Source organism: Canis lupus, chromosome 37 (assembly GCF_003254725.2).
Source record: "Canis lupus dingo isolate Sandy chromosome 37, ASM325472v2, whole genome shotgun sequence".
NCBI lineage: Eukaryota > Metazoa > Chordata > Mammalia > Carnivora > Canidae > Canis > Canis lupus.
In genome coordinates, this window is record NC_064279.1 from 31,238,392 (window position 1) to 31,256,930 (window position 18,539).

Sequence of the window (18,539 nt, forward strand, 5' to 3'; positions counted from 1 at the left end):
GAGCCCGGCACCCTGACCCCGGAGATCGCAGGGCGCCCCCCGCTGCTTCCTTCAGCCACATTCAGGCATCTCCCCACCAAACCCACGGCAAGAAAGAAGGTTCGTTGTGTCTGGGACGTCTTCCAGGAGACAGGAACACAACAAGCCCTTAGAGACTCCATGGGAGAAGCCTCCTGGAGCCCACCGCCTCCCCGAAGGCCGCGGGGTGCGTCCTGGGTCTTGCTCTGTCCCGGCCAGACCGTGGCCCTGCGGCAACAGGTTTGTCCTGGTTTTCTTCACAAGCCGGGGCTGAGCTCAGGCTCACAGGAGGGGAAGAGCCCGCGCCCGGTGGACCGTGCTGCCTGCAGGGTAGGGCGGCCTGGCCCAGCGAGCACCTGTTCCCGGAAGCCCAGCTGGACCCGCAAGCCCACTGCCAGTCACCCTGTGGATGCCGATGCCCCCCCGGGCTTCCACGGACGAGCCAGCTGGACGCGGCAGCGGGGGCAGCAGCTCTCCTCCCTCCCGCCCTCACCTGCACAGGCTGCCTGCCGGTCCACACAGCAAGATTGGGACAAATGCCATCAGTCTGATGTGCTATGGACTGAACGTGCCCCCCAAATTCACGTGTGAGACACTGCCCCCCAGTGCGATGGCATTAGGAGGTGCTGACTTTGGGTGGTGATGAGGCCTTGGGGTGCAGCCACCACAAATGGGGTCAGTGTCTTTATGAAAGAGACTCCACAGCACCCACAGCCCCTCCCTCCATGTGAGGACACAGCCAGAAATCGGCCACCTGGACAAGGATCTCCGCAGATCAAATCCACACTGGGACCTGATCCGGGGCGCCCAGCCTCCAGCAGAGTAGCACACATTTGTCCGCAAGCCGCCCTCTGTGGGGTCCCCTCCAGCCGCCCCGAGGGACCAAGACCCAGGTAGAGGACATTGTGCCTACTGTGAATAACCTACCAGTAAGCTGAAAATTGCACATTTTACACTTAACCCAGGGGTCTCAGCGCCATGTGCCTCCAGGTGGGTAGAGGGTGACTCCTGCCTAGGGCACGGAGGCGCCGCTGGGCCGCGGTTGCTTGCCAGCCTCAGGTGGTGTGGGAAAGGGCTGGACAGGTGCCTCCAATCTTGGAAAGCTACCCAACTTTAAATGCAGACCATGCACAGAAATTATGAACACACCCAGCTGCCGGCTTGTGGCCCAGCAGTGTCCCCTGTGCGTGCAGGGACTTGTCCATGAATTCCTTGTGTACCTTTGACTCTGCGTGGGAGCAAAGTAAACACACGGTGCATTTGTAGAGTGTCCCTGGCCATTGGAATTAGCGCCAAGATCTGTCAGAGAGCAAACAGAAACAGAACCTCGCCACCGCCACCAGACACGTGTGCCTGTCCGGCCACCGGTCTGCAGAACGATCGCCCAGGGAGGCAGAGAGCACAGCTGCCCCACTGCTTCAGGAACTGCCCAGCGCTGGGAAACTGATATTCACACCGTCCTCAAGGCTATGAAAGCATTTTCAAAACGAAATGAGTGAATATACTACATGGATCTTCTTTAATAGGTTTTATTGTTTTAGAGCAGTTTAGTTCCCAGCGCAACCGAGATGATAGCGAGATTTCCCGTTGCCTCTGCCCCCCGCCCCCAGAGCACTATGAGCATCCCCAGCAGAAGGTGCTTTACTTAGAATCAACGAACCTTTGTGGACGCGTCGTGGTCACCAGGAGTCCATGCTTTACACCAGGGTCACTCTTGGTGTCGTGCATTCTGTGGGCTTGGGGGAATGTCCGGTGACGTGTGGCCACTATTAGAGTTTTATGTAGAGTAGTCTCGCTGTGTGAGTTGGGCTCACGCAGCATGTTGGCTTTTCATATTTATGGGTGTGAAGTATGTCAGCAAATGCTTGTATAAACTGGTACTGGGGGATCCCTGGGTGGCGCAGCGGTTTGGCGCCTGCCTTTGGCCCAGGGCGCGATCCTGGAGACCCGGGATCGAATCCCACGTCGGGCTCCCGGTGCATGGAGCCTGCTTCTCCCTCTGCCTGTGTCTCTGCCTCTCTGTCTCTCTCTGTGTGACTATCATGAATAAATAAATAAAATCTTTAAAAAAAAAAAAAACTGGTACTGGATCTGTGTGGGTCCCCCCCGAATATTGGCATCAGAGCTCATATTAGCCAGGCTTCTCCCTAATCCGACTCCTTGAAAGGCACGTGCAGGAAAGAGCAGGCTCTGAGTCGTGCTTCTGTGTTTGCAGGACCCCAGCGCCATGCCGAGACCCACGTCCCAGGACCTGGCAGGCTACTGGGACATGCTACAGCTTTCCATCGAGGACGTCAGCATGAAGTTCGATGAGCTGCAGCAGCTGAAGCTCAATGCCTGGAAGATCATGGAGTCTCCGGAAAAACAGGTAAGGCTGCCCCCGCGGGAGCTCCTCGCCACAGCCTGGTCCCTGCTCCCTCCCAGCAGGGAAGTGCTGCTCCACTGGGATGTGCGTCCTGGCCTTAGGTTAGTGGCAGGATTGAACTGTCATCCATGCACATGTGTACAGTGGTGGAAGGGCCGTCACCGCAGGTGTAGCAAATAGCACTTGTTTCCTTGCTGTATCTCTCGGACACAAGCGAAACATCACATGCAGATCTGCAGCCTCATTTCCCGTAGGGGAACCCTCTGAATTATCATCATACCTTTAGTTGGATTAAACTAAGATGATTTCCACAGGGAAAGGTTGAGATCTGGTCCCAAGACTGCTTCTGATGTAGATAAACTTTTTAGTTGCTTATCTCCAGTTGCAGACAAGGCGTTTTGAGCTTTACTGAACGGCTTGATAATGTAAACTTCCTATAGATCTCTTGGCTTTGTCTCTTAAATAGGCTAAAAGTTTCCACTAATCAGGATCCTGCGATATCCCGCAGATGTCATCTTTAGTAGGGCTAATAGGCAGATCTGATTCAGCAATAAACACATTGATTTCCTAACACATTTTAAAGACAATCTAAGTAATCATAATCTGATTTTCTAGGTAGACGTTATCAAAATAAAATGATGAAATTAACCCAACATGCTTTGGGGCAGTGGGGTTAGTCTGTGGTGGAGAACTGTTATGTGGCTAATTGGAACAGAAGCCATCATTGTCATCATCACTGTTCCCCACAAGGTGCCGCCAACCATCCTGGTGGACGTCTGGGCTCGATGCCGTAGACGCCACTGCAGACGACTGATCCCCTCTTACACAGCGGGGCAAAGGGGACTAGGGAGCCATAGGCTGTCAGCAAGCCATCGGTGGTACATAAGCAAGTCCTATTTATGGTTTGGATTTGAAGTGAAGGGGATCAAAAGTAAAGACTGCCAATGAAAGTGTTATTCTAATAAAATACTAAAAATAGAACTCACTAAACTAGTCTAAAGATTTGCAATAATCACTTCTAGTTTTCTGACAACTAATACAAGCCCTTCTACCTAAGCCATGGTCCTTTATCTGAAGACAGCCTCCTGCTGAGGGTGCACACGATGCAGTGTGCAGACCATGAGCGGCTCTTTCACATGGAGGCCTCGTGCCCTGTGTTTCCCGACCCCTGCTCGCTGTAGATCTGCAGGGCCACCTGGTCGACCCTCTCCAACCACGGGATGGACGCCTGGAGGCTGAGAGCCCCTTGAAATAGAAGACTCATGGGGATCCCTGGGTGGCTCAGCGGTTTAACACCACCTTCAGCCCAGGGCATGATCCCGGAGACCCGGGATCGAGTCCCACATCGGGCTCCCTGCATGGGGCCTGCTTCTCCCTCTGCATGTTCTTTGCCTCTCTCTCTCTCTCTCTCTGTCTGTCTCTCTCTCTCTCTCATCATGAATAAATAAAATCTTTAAAAAATAAAAAAGAAAGAAATAGGAGATTCCCACAAGAATTACTCATGTGTGTCTCCTGCAGCCCCATACTTCAGAGGCTACCAAGTGAAAAGAAGTAGGTAGATACAGTCATATGCTTAACACAAGAACTGAAAGAGCTGAAAGTTTTAACAAACCAATTACTCCATCGTCATAGATGCCTGCCCAAGAGTCAGGAAGGAGTCATTCCTGCTGGTCCACGTCATTTTAATTTTTTTAATTTGTTTTTTTAAGAGGGAGAGGGAGGGAAGGAGTGGGGAGAGGGGCGAATAGAGAGAAAAAGACTGAATCCCAAGCGGACTCCACAGTCTATGAGGGAGGAGCCCAAACAGGGCTGGATCCCATAACCCTGAGATCATAACCTGAGGCCAAATCTAAAGTCAGACACTCAACTGACTGAGCCATCCAGATGACCCCCTGACCCTTTTTTTTTTTTTTTTTTTTTTTTTGTGGTCCAAGTCATTTTAAAATAAGCCATGGGAATAAAGTGTCAAACACCAGAACCATCTTCCTACCAAATCCAACATTGCAGCACAGGGAGTTCCTGCCATCCATGTCCACCCTGCATGGCAAGCTGCACCATCTCCACAACGTCCCAGCACGTCTGGCCCATTTGGATTTTTGCAGAGGCTGAAGGGAGAAAGACACGGGGTGGGGGTTCCCCCCAAAACTAAATATCTGCTTAGAAAAGGAAGGGGTTCTGGGCCTTATGCTGGGCACCCTTTCCTGGGAGAGGGTGATCAGCTGTGTACGGCTCGGTCACCCTCTGCTGGGAAGGACACACGTAAATAATGCAGTGCGGTTTGGGACACAGACTTTCCTCCAGAACAATAACAAGCACCGCATATTGCATCTGCTGCAGAACTATGGAATGGAGCTTTCTAGAAAAGGCACATACCTGTTTTCTCAACTTATTTAAGAACGTCATCCAAGGGGCACCTGAGTGGCTCAGTCAGCCTTCGGCTCAGGTCGTGACTCTGGGGTCCTGGGACCCGAGGCCCCGGTTGTGCTCCCTGCTCAGAGGGTTGTCTGCTTCCCCCTCTACCTCCCCCTGCTCATGCTGTCTCTCAAATAAAATAAATAAAATCTTTAAAAAAAAAGAACATGAGCTAAAGATCAGAAGTAATTATTTGCATCTATTTACCAAGCTGAGAACTCTATCATCTATCATCTGTCTATCATGTATCTATCTATCTATCTAGTTAATGTCAAGGGGGTTTAGGGCCATAATAGGGAATTTGGCCAATGGTTCCCTCACATAAGATGGTTTTCATGAAGGTCCTTAGAATCCTGAGTCTGTTAAAAAAGACTGTAGCATGTGACAGGGATGTCAACTGGCATCTTCCAAAGTACCTGGGACACTGGAGGCCTTGAAATAGTGAGCATTTGCCAATATGCTCAGATGGCAGAGACAGTTATCTGGCCACATAAAATAAATCAGGAATGAGGAAAAAGTGTTCTGGTGCTGGATTTAGCTCCTTACGTGTAAAGCCCGGGTGGCTCAGCGGTTTAGCGGAAAGTCCCACGTCAGGATCCCTGCCTGCTTCTCCCTCTGCCTGTGTCTCTGCCTCTCTCTCTCTTTCTGTGTCTCTCATGAGTAAAGAAATGAAATCTTTAAAAAAAAAAAAAAATAAAAGGCAGTGCTTTATGCAGACAACTCCTCAATTTGGACATATGAGATTCTTTGATCCCCCCTTTAAAAAAAAAGACCAGACCCATGTCCCCGCCGCTGAAGGAGGTGAAGGGGTCATGGGCAGCATGCCCCTGGCAGGCGGCAAGGTCACGGGCAAGGACGCAGGGTGGGCAGGCGCGGGCACCTGGGTGGCACCTGGCCGCGTGCAGTCACCCCATGCGGTACCAGGCTCCCGGGCTGGTGCTGACCTCCCCTGATCTCCCCGACTTTGACTTGTGATGCTTTCCAGGAAGAAAGAAAGGTCCCCCCTCCGATACCAAAGAAGCCTCCCAAAGGGAAATTTCCCATCACGAGAGAAAAGTCTCTGGACCTGCCGGACAGACAGCGGCAAGAAGCCCGGAGGCGGCTCCTGGCTGCCAAGAGGGCGGCCTCGTTCCGCCAGAATTCGGCCTCGGAGCACGCAGACAGCATCGAGATCTACATCCCCGAGGCCCAGACGCGTCTCTAGGGTCGGGGCGGCCCTCCCTCTTCCCCCTTTTGCTTTGTAAGGAAACACTTGTACAGTTTCTCCCCAACATGGTCATTTTCGTCTCGTGTCTCCGCCGAACGCGCCCCGTGGTGTCCCCTGTACCACGAACGCTCTGGAAGGCTTTGGTTTCCGCCTGCCACGCTCGCAGCCCGAACACCCGCTGCTTCCTCCTCATCGCGGGGTCGTCTGACTGCCAGTCCGCTGCGACCACGACGGTGAGGCGCAGGGCCACCCACCCGATCCACTCTGTCCTCGGGGGGTCACGAGAACCCCCTCTCGAGATGGAACCCGGCTTACAGTTTGTTATTTATATTTTTATAAATCGTGTGATAACCAGAGGCAAGAATAACAAATAGCAACCCGTGGGCGCATCTCAGACTCCCCGCACACACCGTGGAGGAAGATGCTGAGGCCGGAAGGGCGGGAAGACAGACCCGCCCCACCCCGGGGGGCGCTTCTCTCCAAATCCAGTGGACCCCAAGCCGGGGTCCTTGTGCCAAGTTTATGCGGATGAGAAGCCATCTCTCCAGCCACCCAGCTCCCTGCCACCCGGTTCTCCAGAAACCCCGGGGGAGCCACGTCTGAACCCATTGAAACTACCCAGCACAGCATCTACACAATCAAAAACATAAGCCGAATGTTCATTTACACGAGGGAGTGACATCTGCAAAGAGATCCAAGCCTCACGAAAGGCTGGGTGTCCTGTAGCAGGAGTCTGAAAAGAAAAAGCATGGCCCTCATTCTGATGCAAGCGTCATTGTTTGTCTTATTCCTTTGTAACTTCTATCACGCAAGTCTCGTCTTTAGTGTCCCCATTTATGGACATGTGATTTTTTTTATAGATGTATATATATATTCTCAAACTGCTCTATCAGTTGACTTTCCAGGGTACCCTTAAAAAAATGTTTGCTTGTTTCAAATGACAGTTGTGATGTTGTAAAAAAAAGTTTAAGAAATACGAATGTGAGTGGTAAGTATATCTCAGTTTAAATGGTAAAGAAGAAATGTAGTTTACATTTGTATTTTTCCAGAATTCTTTTGTCCTATGCAGTATTGCTAAAGTCAAGAATATACTTCTTGCCTGTTTTAGACATGACAAAAAAAAAAAAAAAAGTCATATACGGTGATTTCCAGCTGTGGACTTTAAGAAATTAGTCTTCGGGATTCTGACTGGCACCGCAGAAAAGCAGAAAGGATTTGAACACAAAGGCTTTCCATTGGTTACAATTAGATTCAGACGCCGTGACTATATCATTCCAATGCTCCATGTGTCCCCATTCAGACACGTCCTTGGAGGAAGAGCCTGTCACATTTCTCCTTCCAGTCCCAAACTCGGAGTCCTCACTGTAACGTAAGGTGAGAGCAGGACTGCTCCTGAAGACGGGTGTGTCCCCCTGACACAGGCCCGGCTGGCCCGCGGGGCGCCAGGTGTGCGGCACGGCGGGGCAGCCCCGACTCACCTACCGTAGCACTTTCTCCCCTCAGCTTGACCCGCACTTTATGTCCCCCGCTCCGCTGCAGCCTGGCGACCACGTCTTGGAGAGCCCGCGGTGGGGTCCTCGCCCGTCGGGGTTCAGCTCAGCCTGCAGTCCTCCTTTTCCTCATACTCACATTCCACAAAGCATGGGGTTCATTGGAGCACGGTGGATAGTAAAGCATGTTTAGCTTCAAAGTTTTACTTTTTTAAAGCTGAGTAGTTAAGGATTCCCTAAGAACAAAACCCTGTAAATTGAGCCTCATATCTGGTATCTCCTACCAAACAGCCTTAAAATATATTTGGAAGCAAAAATCAGTACGAATGTATATCCTTGAAAAATGCAAAAAAATAAAATCCCTGAAATATTCTTCTATAAATGAACCCTATTTCCCCAGAGTATTCAAAGCATTTTTTTCTACCTAAATAAATACCTAAATCCTGAGTAGTGTACAATGATGATGCTTCTTCTTATAGTCACTCTACTATGTCAAGAACAAGTGTATTTGCAAGTACTGGCATTTTAGACTTTAAAAATGATGTATTATTTAAGATGAAATGCTCTTTAGAAATAACCACAGAAAAGTCAAGTCAATGTAGACTCCTAGTAAGAGGAAATGTAAAATGCATACACGTTCGCCAGCCTGCTGACACCCCTGTATCTACCGGCAGCTGATGCATTTTATCCCATTTCCTTGAGCTTGTACAAAACATAGAACAAAAAATTATCAAATTAGACAAGAATTATTCTAGATCTCAGATTCTCTGATCCTCACTTGAATGAAAATACTCACTGAATTTGGCTTTTTTTTTTTTTATGTTTTGTATACTCATTTTTTATCTTAAGATCCCCAAAAGTCTTAGCCTAAACCCTCCCTAGATGAGCAAATTAACGTACAACTAAATTTGACAGCAGCCATTGATTCGCACGGGGGGGACAAACCCCTGTTTGGTCCACCGAGTCCCAAAGAAGGTCATGTGACGGACGCGCAGCCAGGGCCTGCTGCAGTGTTACCTGTCATGCTACATGACTAAGTGCAATATTCAGTTCTCATGCAGGTGACATTCCACCACGAAATGCAGACGATAAGCCATGTTTACATATTGTACGTGTAAAGAGAAATAAAACTGTTTATAATACTTGTGTTAATCGGTGAAGCTAATGTATTTCGGGCACTTCCAGCCGATGCCGGCTACAGAGCTTCAGTGTGACCATTTCACCGTGGTTCGGATAGAATTCTGATAGAAGGAGGCTGTGGGCAGTGAAAACGCCCCTTGCTGCACGACGTCACCGTGAACAAAGCTCACGTTGCTGCCTCCCTGGCAGATTCAGCGAAACCGCAAATTTCCAAAAATAAGAAATTATTTTGCTCAGAGCAGCCGGTTGACAACCCCATGCTGAAGGCTTTCATTAACCTTCAGACCCAAAACACAGGTATGATAAACAGCATCCTGAAGTTTCACAGAACCCAGAAAAGGTGAATGTCACTTGTTAACAAGAGCACTTTCAGTCGATCTCATCTCACGCGTCCTCATCGGTCATCGCTGTGTGTAACGTAAGCCTTGTGACTGGTAACTGCTGTTACCATGTTTTCTCAGCAAATTCATAGAACCATCTTAGAATGGTGTATGAAGAGTGGAACTGTTGTATGATACCAAAAATTCACATTTTTGTTTAAAAGGAAATGCTGGCGTGTTCACCTCCGGATCAACACTAAAGACGTCTCACGTTAAATAGCAAAGTGTATCATTAGAGGAAAACATCACATATGGGGTCCCTCTTTAAAACAACAACCACCACACATACACGTAGCCAGAAAATCAGTGACCCGCAAAGTAGAGGGACTTGCCCTGCTGGCTCCCGTGGAGGTGGCCAGACCTGCAGCGGGCAGGCGGGCGGACCAGCGCAGAGCACACAACGCACGGGCTGCCGTCGCCGCCTTATGTCAGCCTCCCTGCTTGCCTCACCTCGAGTTTCACCTTTCTGAGCAGTCTCCTTCACTCTGGTCAAAACCCCCCACGCTGTGTGCTTGCCCACCTGCACGGCCACCCTCACCCGCGGGATGGGCTTTCTGGAAAGTCGTTGCACTGCAGCCATTGGTCAAGATGCCCACGGGGACTGCACAGCGGGCGCCCGTCAGAGCAGCTCCCTGGCTGGGACCAGACCTCCCGGTGGCCAGCAGGGATCCCCGTCTGCGCCAGAAAGTCAGTCAAGCCGGACCTCGTGTGGCCCAGAGATTCGGACCCCGCAGAGCATCCTAGGCGAGACGCGGCTCCTGCTGAGCCACCCTATGCTGGGCAGGGCAGCAGCCTGGCTCCCAGGAGCCCTCGTGGACATCGGTCCAGTGCCTGGGGTGAGCTGAGGAGCATGTGCGTCCCCAGGCTGCACAGAGGGGCCAGGCTGCTGTGCATGAGCGTGGGGCCTTGGCTTCTCGGCGGCGGCGGCAGCAAGAAACGTAGCAACAAGGCCCGTCCAGCCTGCACGACCACGAGGGAGGGCACCTAGGTATGGCGTTTGACCCCCGCTTCTGAAAAGAAACGCTGCTGCCGACAAGTGTCGAGTCCAGTCCCCCAGAATCAGGCCTAAATGGTTAAATCCTGCCTGTCCCCGTGTGCTGCTTTCTTCTCAAGGCTTGAGCACTGATTTTTTTTTCTTTTTATTGCAAATTTAATGTACTCATCAGTAGTTGTAGACCGTGGTTTCCGATCTGTAGCCCCTTGGTACTTCCTGAGGGTTCTCTCTTGTTTTTATCTGCACATTTGTTTACACTTGTTTGAAAGTTTGGGTTGAGTACGGGATTCCAGAACCTGAAACCAGATCAGAAAACCACAAGTGGAAGAGATCAAGAATGTGGTGGGCTGCTGAGTGCTAACCCTGTCCACCACGCGGCTGGAGCACTCCGAGGCCTTCACCGTGCAGTCGGGCAGGTCCGGTGCCTTCGCCGCAGGGCCCGCCTTGGTCGCCGTGCTGTGCGGATGGTCGCCGTCCGGTGTGGGCAGCCAAGGATGTTGGAGGAGAGGTGCCTTGCACATGCCCTGCCACGTGCCCCGCGCACAGAGTGGCTGCACAGCGTTTCGGGAGTGAATGGTGAGCTCAGAATCTCTAGCCGCTGGTCAGACCAGCTGGCCCCTGGTGGTGCATCAGCCAGACCAGGCTTCCCGTCTGTTTCTCCTGTCCCTTGTCTCCCTCCTAGATAGATTAGGAGTTCTGCTGTCGTGTGGGCTCTAAGGGCCTCCAGGCAGGCCGGCCCTCCTCCAGCGGTACCCCCTCCACCGGGCGTGGGAAGTTCGTGGAAGGAAGTCAGGTCCCTTCGTGCGTATCTCAGAGATCCAGCACCAACCAGAATTAGGCCGTGTTCTCACCGTCGCGTAAGATCGGCTGCGTCTTGGATGCGTGGAGAGAGAGCCAGCGAGACATTCCAGGGATGAAGGAAAACGTCGTTTGGGAGCACGCCAAGAGCGGAATCAGATGGATTCACCAAAGTTGCCGAACGTGTGCAAAGCTACCCTCCTAAGTCCAGCTTCTTGTCATGATTCTCTTTCACGCTTCGGAGAATGCAGAAGTGGTCCGTGGGAACGCTCCAAGAAAATGACATCTTTTCATCCCACAACATTGAAAAGTATAAGTCTATGAATCGCTCCCCCTAACCCTGGCATTTTTATCCAGCAGTAAAAGAAATTATTTCAAGTGTCAATCTAAACACAAGACAGACGACTTCTTTGCAGAGGAAATGTTAGTTACCTACTATAACACTACTTTTTAAAAGATTTTGTATAGACACAAACTAAGGTAACACAGGTTTACCGCCCTACTTTCTTAGATTTTATGTGACTCTTCATCATGGGTGCTTATTCCGAACCTGGGAGCTTGGGGGTCCGAGCTTTCATGTACTGAGTGGGGGAGAGGTGATGATGAAAGACGTGTGCCAGGTTCTTGTGCCAATTTAAGTACAAATTTCTCTCTTTCCAGTAGACGGTAGTCTCCATAGGCAGTGTGCTCTACCCTTCTGCTAACATCCTCGACGGAAGCGCTGAGGCCGTGTGTGGTTCCCTGTGGATGCCACCCACCCATCCTTTGGTTTTGCCCAATCTCACGACCACCACCCAGCCCTTGCCATTCCAACGTTAGGATCATATCACGTTCAAAGGGCTCAGCATGTGTGTCTCTCACTCCACCTATAACTGGTTTGCTGAATTCAAAGGTTTCCCCCACAGGTAGTAAATCCTAGGCTACTTTTGAACTCTGATTTCCAAACGCTTAAGCCACTTTCCTCTCGGACGGGTCCTTCCTGTCTAGAGACCAATTCACACCCCCGCCTCCATGTTACATGCCAAAATACCCAGGTGTGGCCTAAGGACTAAATTCAATGCCTCCTATAGAAATTCAAGGAATGTTAGAACCAGGAAACTAGCTGTTTAGTTAAAGGTTTAAAAAAAGTATATAAATATATATATATATATATATAAATATATATACATATGAAATCATATCGACAATGAGGATGAACAGAGTGCCAAATATTCAACATCTGTACAAAGTTACCCTTCACTGGAATTAAACTATTTTATGTAATTCTCTTTCTCATGCTTTTATGGTTCTTTTGATAAATTCTATTTAGTAGCATGCAGGATACCTAACCTGAATGTACAGTATGCGATCCATCACCGCCACCTCTTGCTTCTTGTTGATAACTTCTGATCAGAATGTTGGTCGTTTCTTCAAGGTACTACCAGGTTCTGTTGAGTTCTCCGTGTTCATGACTTTTTTTTTTTCTTCACTCTCAGCTGATTATAAGAAAAACGTGCCATAACTCTTCTATGATGATGCCTCTCTCATTTGATCTCTGTATTGCTGGTGTTCACCTCTTGTAAATAGTTCTGCAATTAAATTTTTTGAGAAAAGTAATGTTTACTTTTTATTGGAGTGAATTCTCGTGTTATTTTAAACTCAGAAAACTTATATAGACCAAAGAATTTTATCGCAGAATGATAGCACCCTTCCCCCGTTCTATATTTCGTTGTCAAAATATCCTCAATTTCTCTATCTACAAAGAAGAAATGGACATTTATTAAGGCTACAGATTTCATATGTATGCAAAAATGGCACAGATTAAAATGAGTTTAAAATTAATAAATACTATGGCATTTAGTTAATGGTTGTTTTAGACTCTATTGAGTTTCAACGGGAAGAGACCCGTTGTTAGGTCATGACGCTGAGTCTCAGGTCCAGGCTGCAGTGTGAGACAGGTGGAGGGCTGCTGTGGCTGCCGCACCCCCGCCCTGCCCGGGCCGGAGTCCCTGCCACCAGCCAGCCCTGCGGCGCACTGCATCTCCTGGGGCGGGGAGCAGGCTCTTCCCCATGCAGGCTACTCACTGGTTCCCCTGCTGCCTGTGTGGTCAGAAGGCAGCCTGGGCTTCCTCCTCCTGCCTGTTGACCATGTCAGTGTAGGGCTCCCCTCCTGAGTCTGACCCTGCAGCCCCCGAGGAGCAAGAACAATGGGGGGTCCTGAGGAGAAGGAGCCCGTGCTCAAGGGCACCTGACGCCCCGCGTTCATCCAGGACCATGCTTCGTACTGTTTCCTCCCATCCACGTGCTCTGGACGTGGCAAAAGACAGACAAGAAGAGTCTCTGGTGAATGTCGGGACCACTGGGTCTCACTTCTGATCCTCCTCATGAGAGCCACCCAGTGGGCAAGGCATCCCTGCGGAAGCTGAATCCATACAGGGGCCCTGATCACGGAACCCCCTTGGCAACAATCGTGATTTATAGAAGTTTTCACCCAAGAGAAACCATTTCTAAAAGAAATTCAGAACGCATACCTCGTATTTGAGTTCTCCACTTACCCCATTTCTTTCTATAACACACTTGTAACTAGCAAAAAGAAGGCTTTTATATATATGCATTTTAATCCCATAATCCCTTAAAGAGAGTTTTAACTTACTTGGCATTACATGCTTATCCACATATGGTTTAGCACTGTTTTCCCAGAAGTCAGCAAAAGTGCAAAGTTCTCTAATACTCATTTTAAATGAGTTACTACTGGTTCTTCAGTTGTAACCAATGTACGGCGCCAGTGTGAGGTGCTCTGTGCCGGGGAGTGGGGCGGGGGCCGGGATACACGGGAATGCACTTCCCACGCGGTTTTCCCACGAGCTACAAGGTTCCCTCAAAACGGCCTATTGATTAAAAGTGATAATAGCGGCAAAACAGGAAGCAATGATTAGAGAAAGTCAGCTGCAACAATTTAGATGTTTTCAGCTTGCTGTACGCTATTTGAGATCTTAACTGAGTTGCCTTTTGAAAATGGGGACACTGGAAAGATTTCTGCTCTTTATTTTTGTTGATTTTTATTTTGTGAGCTGTGAAGTTAGCAACACTTAACATGTCCAGAGAGTTGTTACTTGATTCTTAATCATGTGAAGTTGTATCAGGAAGGAAACAAGGGTCTCAGAGGATACTACTTCAAGCCCTGGCATCCCGCTGGGTTATGCCACCTGGCATCCTTGGGCACGCTCCATGCCACCGTTGTTGTGGTTTAAAATTGACCAGCTGGATTTTCTCCAAACAATTAGAGTACTGTGGCAATGAAAGTCCATTTCCAGATGACCTCATTACACCGCTATGGTCAAAATTCAATTTTCTACCAACAACATGCTGCGAAGCGGAGTTTCAGTGGCCGGGCAGGCCACATTCGAAATGCACGCACCTTGGAGAGTGTCCCCACGTGCAGGTCCTCCCTTCAAAGCCTCTGTGACACCACCCCACTGGGCTGCCAAGCCCGGGGTGGCCTCTCAGAGGCCCCTGCAGTCTCCTAGCCCCTTCCTCCTGCCTCCCCAACCTGCCTCCCCTCATCTCAGCCACACGGTCCTCCAGGACCCTCTCTCCTGCGCCCAGGTATTGGTTCCCGCTGAGCTGGTCCCCAGCATCCAGGGTCCCAGCTCTGCCCTGGCACCTGGCCCAACCCCGTGAGGACCTCACCTTCACGGACACGTCGAACTCCTGCCAAGCTTGCACATTACCTCAGCTGTGACCTTGCAGGGTCACCCTTAGGTGGACCCAGCGAAATGATCACGTGGGGGTAGTAGGGGTGTTATTGCACTCACACTATGCAAGATGCACTTGTTAACTGGCCTGGGATCAGACTGTGAGCTCTCTGAGCACAAGATGAATCTTGAGTCCTGCTTTCTATCCGTGGCTCCCAGGAAGGCGTGTAGCAGTGAATACACACTCACGGTATTCCTACACACACTCTGGGTGACCACGATGATGAATGAATGGATCTCACCCTCTGTGCCTGCATCGGTCATTCGCTGATTCATTAAATATCTACTGAGCAACATTTAGGGACTGGGCACTGTGCTGGAGATACAGTAATTAGAGAGAGGAGAGAGAGTCATGATTTTGCACTTGCGAGCGACTACCCAGAGTGTCCTTGATCTCGAAGGGTCACAGATTTTCCTATTTAGCTTTAGGCTAAGAGGCCAGCCTGTTACTGTTGCATGGACGGGCCCACAGTGAGGGCCTTGGAGATCAGGGAACCTCCTTACCCAACGGCCCAGGGCCCGTGTGCGGGCTGGGTTAGTCGTAGCTGGGGGTGACTGCCTTTGGGGCCCGCCGGTACAGGAGCGGGACGGCAGCCCGGCCCGGCCCCGGAGCGAGACGTGACCCCGCTGCTCGTGGTCCCCCGGCGGGTGCGGCCTGGAAAATGGCCCGGGAAGCAGCAGGCGTGGCATTGCCCTCTTGGTGTAGGAAGGACCCCAGGGGACATCCTTCCACGGCAGCTGGAAATCTGCCGAGATCTGAGGTGCCGAGAGATCACCAGGGTGGCAGGATTTTCTTTTTTTTTTTTTTTTTTTTTTTTTTTTTTTTTTTTTAAATTTTATTTATTTATTTATGATAGGCACACAGTGAGAGAGAGAGAGGCAGGGACATAGGCAGAGGGAGAAGCAGGCTCCATGCACCAGGAGCCCGACATGGGATTCGATCCCGGGTCTCCAGGATCGTGCCCTGGGCCAAAGGCAGGAGCTAAACCGCTGCGCCACCCAGGGATCCCCGGTGGCAGGATTTTCTTGACCTCTCTGTCCATGTTGCTCCTCCCGGCCTCGGGGTCATTTCCATGCTTTCCTTCCTGCAATCACGGCCAGCACAGGACCTGCTAGCGCCACTGCGATCTGAGCCACAGGGAGGGAGGGTCGGCTGTCCCGGCGCCCGCAAGGCCCCGCAGCCCTCGAAGGGGACTTGCCTTTGAGAACAGTGGAATCCAATCCGAATACATCTTGGACCTCCCAAGGCACCCGCTAGGTCCGCCCCGTCTACCCTTTCTCTGCCATCTCGTACTCACTAAGGAAATTTGGCCTGTCATTCGGTAAAAACTTCTAAAGTATTTCAAATGGTTAATTCTCACTAAGAGCTGGTTTTGATTGTATTTGAAGGAAAAAGTGGTTTCATAAGATTCTCCTAACAAACCAAAACGCTAGTGGCTTCTGCATCCCTAATGTCAAGGGAGCAACTTCCCTTAGAAATGTCCTCGTTCCCCATTTGAATCGTGACTGACAGAAGCTTCCAGAGGTGAGAGACCTGGGCCTGTGAGGCCGGCGGTGCTCTGGACACTCCGACTCTAACGCGCTGGCCTGCTCTCACCGTGACAACCACCAAGAATTGGAACTAAGCAGCTGACCCTCAGCAAATGCATTCTGCAGACTCAGGAGTGACGAGGGGCCACCGGTGGCCAACAGGCTTCTGGAAGAACTTCGTTCCCAAAGTAAAACATCCTTTATTACAGTTGCCTGGGGACGTTTTGACTTCGGGCAAATGAAATTAGAGTCTGCATTGGACATGGGTTGGGACTCTGCCGCACGGGCGTCTGGAGGCAGGTTTCCTTCTGGCCTCCTCGCTTCCAGCCTCAGCACCCGCGGCCTCTGACCACCACCAATACCATCTCTAAGCCCTGATTTTTTTAAAAGACTTTATGTATTTATTCATGAGAGACACACAGAGAGGCAGAGACACAGGCAGAGGGAGAAGCAGGCTCCCTGCGGGGAGCCCGATGTGGGACTCGATCCCGGGACTCCAGGGTCATGCCCTGGGCCCAAGGCAGACGCTCAACTGCTGAGCCACCCGGTTGCCCAAGCCCTGGTGTTTGAGTTAAAAAACAGTTGATGTTGTTTCTACATACCGATTTTTGTTCAAGGAATTTACATCCCCAGGGACTGGGGAACCAGCAGTGCTCTTCAAACTATGAGCAGTTTGCTACGAGCTTTCATGAAATGCAATGCTCTGGGGACCCGGGACCGTCATACCAGCCTGTCACCAGCAATTCTTCTCTGAACCAACCAATAGAGTGTGACTCAGAAGGTAAGCTCTACTAAGAAGGCTGACATCACACTCGGAGTAGCAAGTGACACATCTTTTATCTTAATCCCTAGATAAGATCAACCAACAATTGTTGTCTCTAGGGAGCTATTTTTTTGTGCGAAAAATACCAAGAGCTTTTTTTCCACAACCGGTTTGCACCAGAACACAGGTGTCATGAAAACCACAGCTAAACCTAAACTAAAAATGGGAAAGGAAAAGACTCGCATCAACATCGTCGTCATTGGACACATAGTCCGGGCAAGTCTAGCACTACGGGCCATCTCATCTACCAATGTGGCAGGATCGACAAAAGAACCATCGAAAAATTTGAGAAGGAGGCTGCTGAGATGGGAAGGGGCTCCTTCAAGTATGCCTGTGTCTCGGATAAACTGAAAGCTGAACGTGAACGTGGTATCACCATTGATATCTCCTTTTGGAAATTCGAGACCAGCAAGTATTATGTGGCCATCACTGATGCCCAGGACACAGAGACTTCATCAAACACATGGCTCCAGGCACGTCTCAGGCTGACTGTGCCGTCCTGATTGTGGCTGCTGGTGTTGGTGAATTTGAAGCAGGTATCTCCGAGAATGGGCAGACCCATGAACGTGCCCTTCTGGCTTACACACTGGGTGTAAAACAACTAACTGTTGGTGTTAACAAAATGGATTCCACGGAGCCACCCTGCAGCCAAGAGAGATATGAGGAAATCATTAAGGAAGTCAGCACCTACATTAAGAAAACTGGCTACAACCCCGACACAGTAGGTTGTGCCAATCCCTGGTTGGAATGGTGACAACATGCTGGAGCCAAGTGCTAACACGCCTTGGTTCAAGGGCTGAAAAGTCCCCCGTGACGATGGGAGTGCCTGTGGAGCTGCCACTGCTTGGAGCTCGGGGTTGCATCCTGCTGCCAACTCTCCAACTGATGAGCCCTTGCGTCTGCCTCTCCCAGGACGTCTACACGATTGGTGGTATTGCTACTGTCCCAGTGGGCCGAGGGGAGACTGGTGTTCGTAAGCCTGGCATGGTGGTCGCCTTTGCTCCAGTCAATGTTACAACTGAAGTAAAGTCCGTTGAAATGCACCATGAAGCTCTGAGTGAGGCTCTTCCTGGGGACAATGTGGGCTTCAGTGTCAAGAACGTATCTGTCAAAGGTGTTCTCGCGGCAACGTGGCTGGTGACAGCAAAAATGACCCACCCATGGAAGCAGCTGGCTTCACGGCTCAGGTAAGATTATCCTGACCCATCCAGGCCAAATCAGTGCTGGATATGCACCTGGGCTGGATTGTCACACAGCTCACAGAGTTCGCAGGTTTGCTGAGCTGAAGGAGAAGACAGATCGTCGTTCTGGAAAAAAGCTGGAAGATGGTCCCAAGTTCTTGAAATTTGGTGATGCTGCCATTGTTGATATGGTTCCTGGCAAGCCTACGTGTGTTGAGAGCCTCTCTGACCATCCTCCTCTGGGCTGTTTTGCTGTTCGTGACATGAGACAGACGGTGGCTGTGGGTGTCATCAAAGCAGTGGACAAGAGGCAGCTGGAGCTGGCAAAGTCCCCGAGGCTGCCCGGGAGGCTGCCCGGGAAGCTCAGAGGCTAAATGCATATTATCCCCGACACCTGCCACCCCAGGCTTAATCAGGGTGGGAGCAGGTCTCAGAAGGGTTTGTGTCAATTGGCCATTTAAGTTTAA

General features: G+C 50.5%; 1 protein-coding gene and 1 pseudogene across 1 annotated transcript in view; both read left to right on the top strand.

The window, feature by feature from the left end:
* Window positions 1-12,400, top strand: part of DLGAP2 (DLG associated protein 2) — a 693,677-nt gene extending 681,277 nt beyond the window's left edge. The window contains 2 exon segments of the mRNA XM_049106698.1: window positions 2,234-2,386; window positions 5,781-12,400. Of these exon segments, the coding sequence (XP_048962655.1) occupies window positions 2,234-2,386; window positions 5,781-5,999 (372 nt within the window). The 3' untranslated portion in view covers window positions 6,000-12,400.
* Window positions 12,401-17,053: 4,653 nt separating this feature from the next.
* On the top strand, window positions 17,054-18,539 carry LOC125754503 (elongation factor 1-alpha 1-like; annotated as a pseudogene).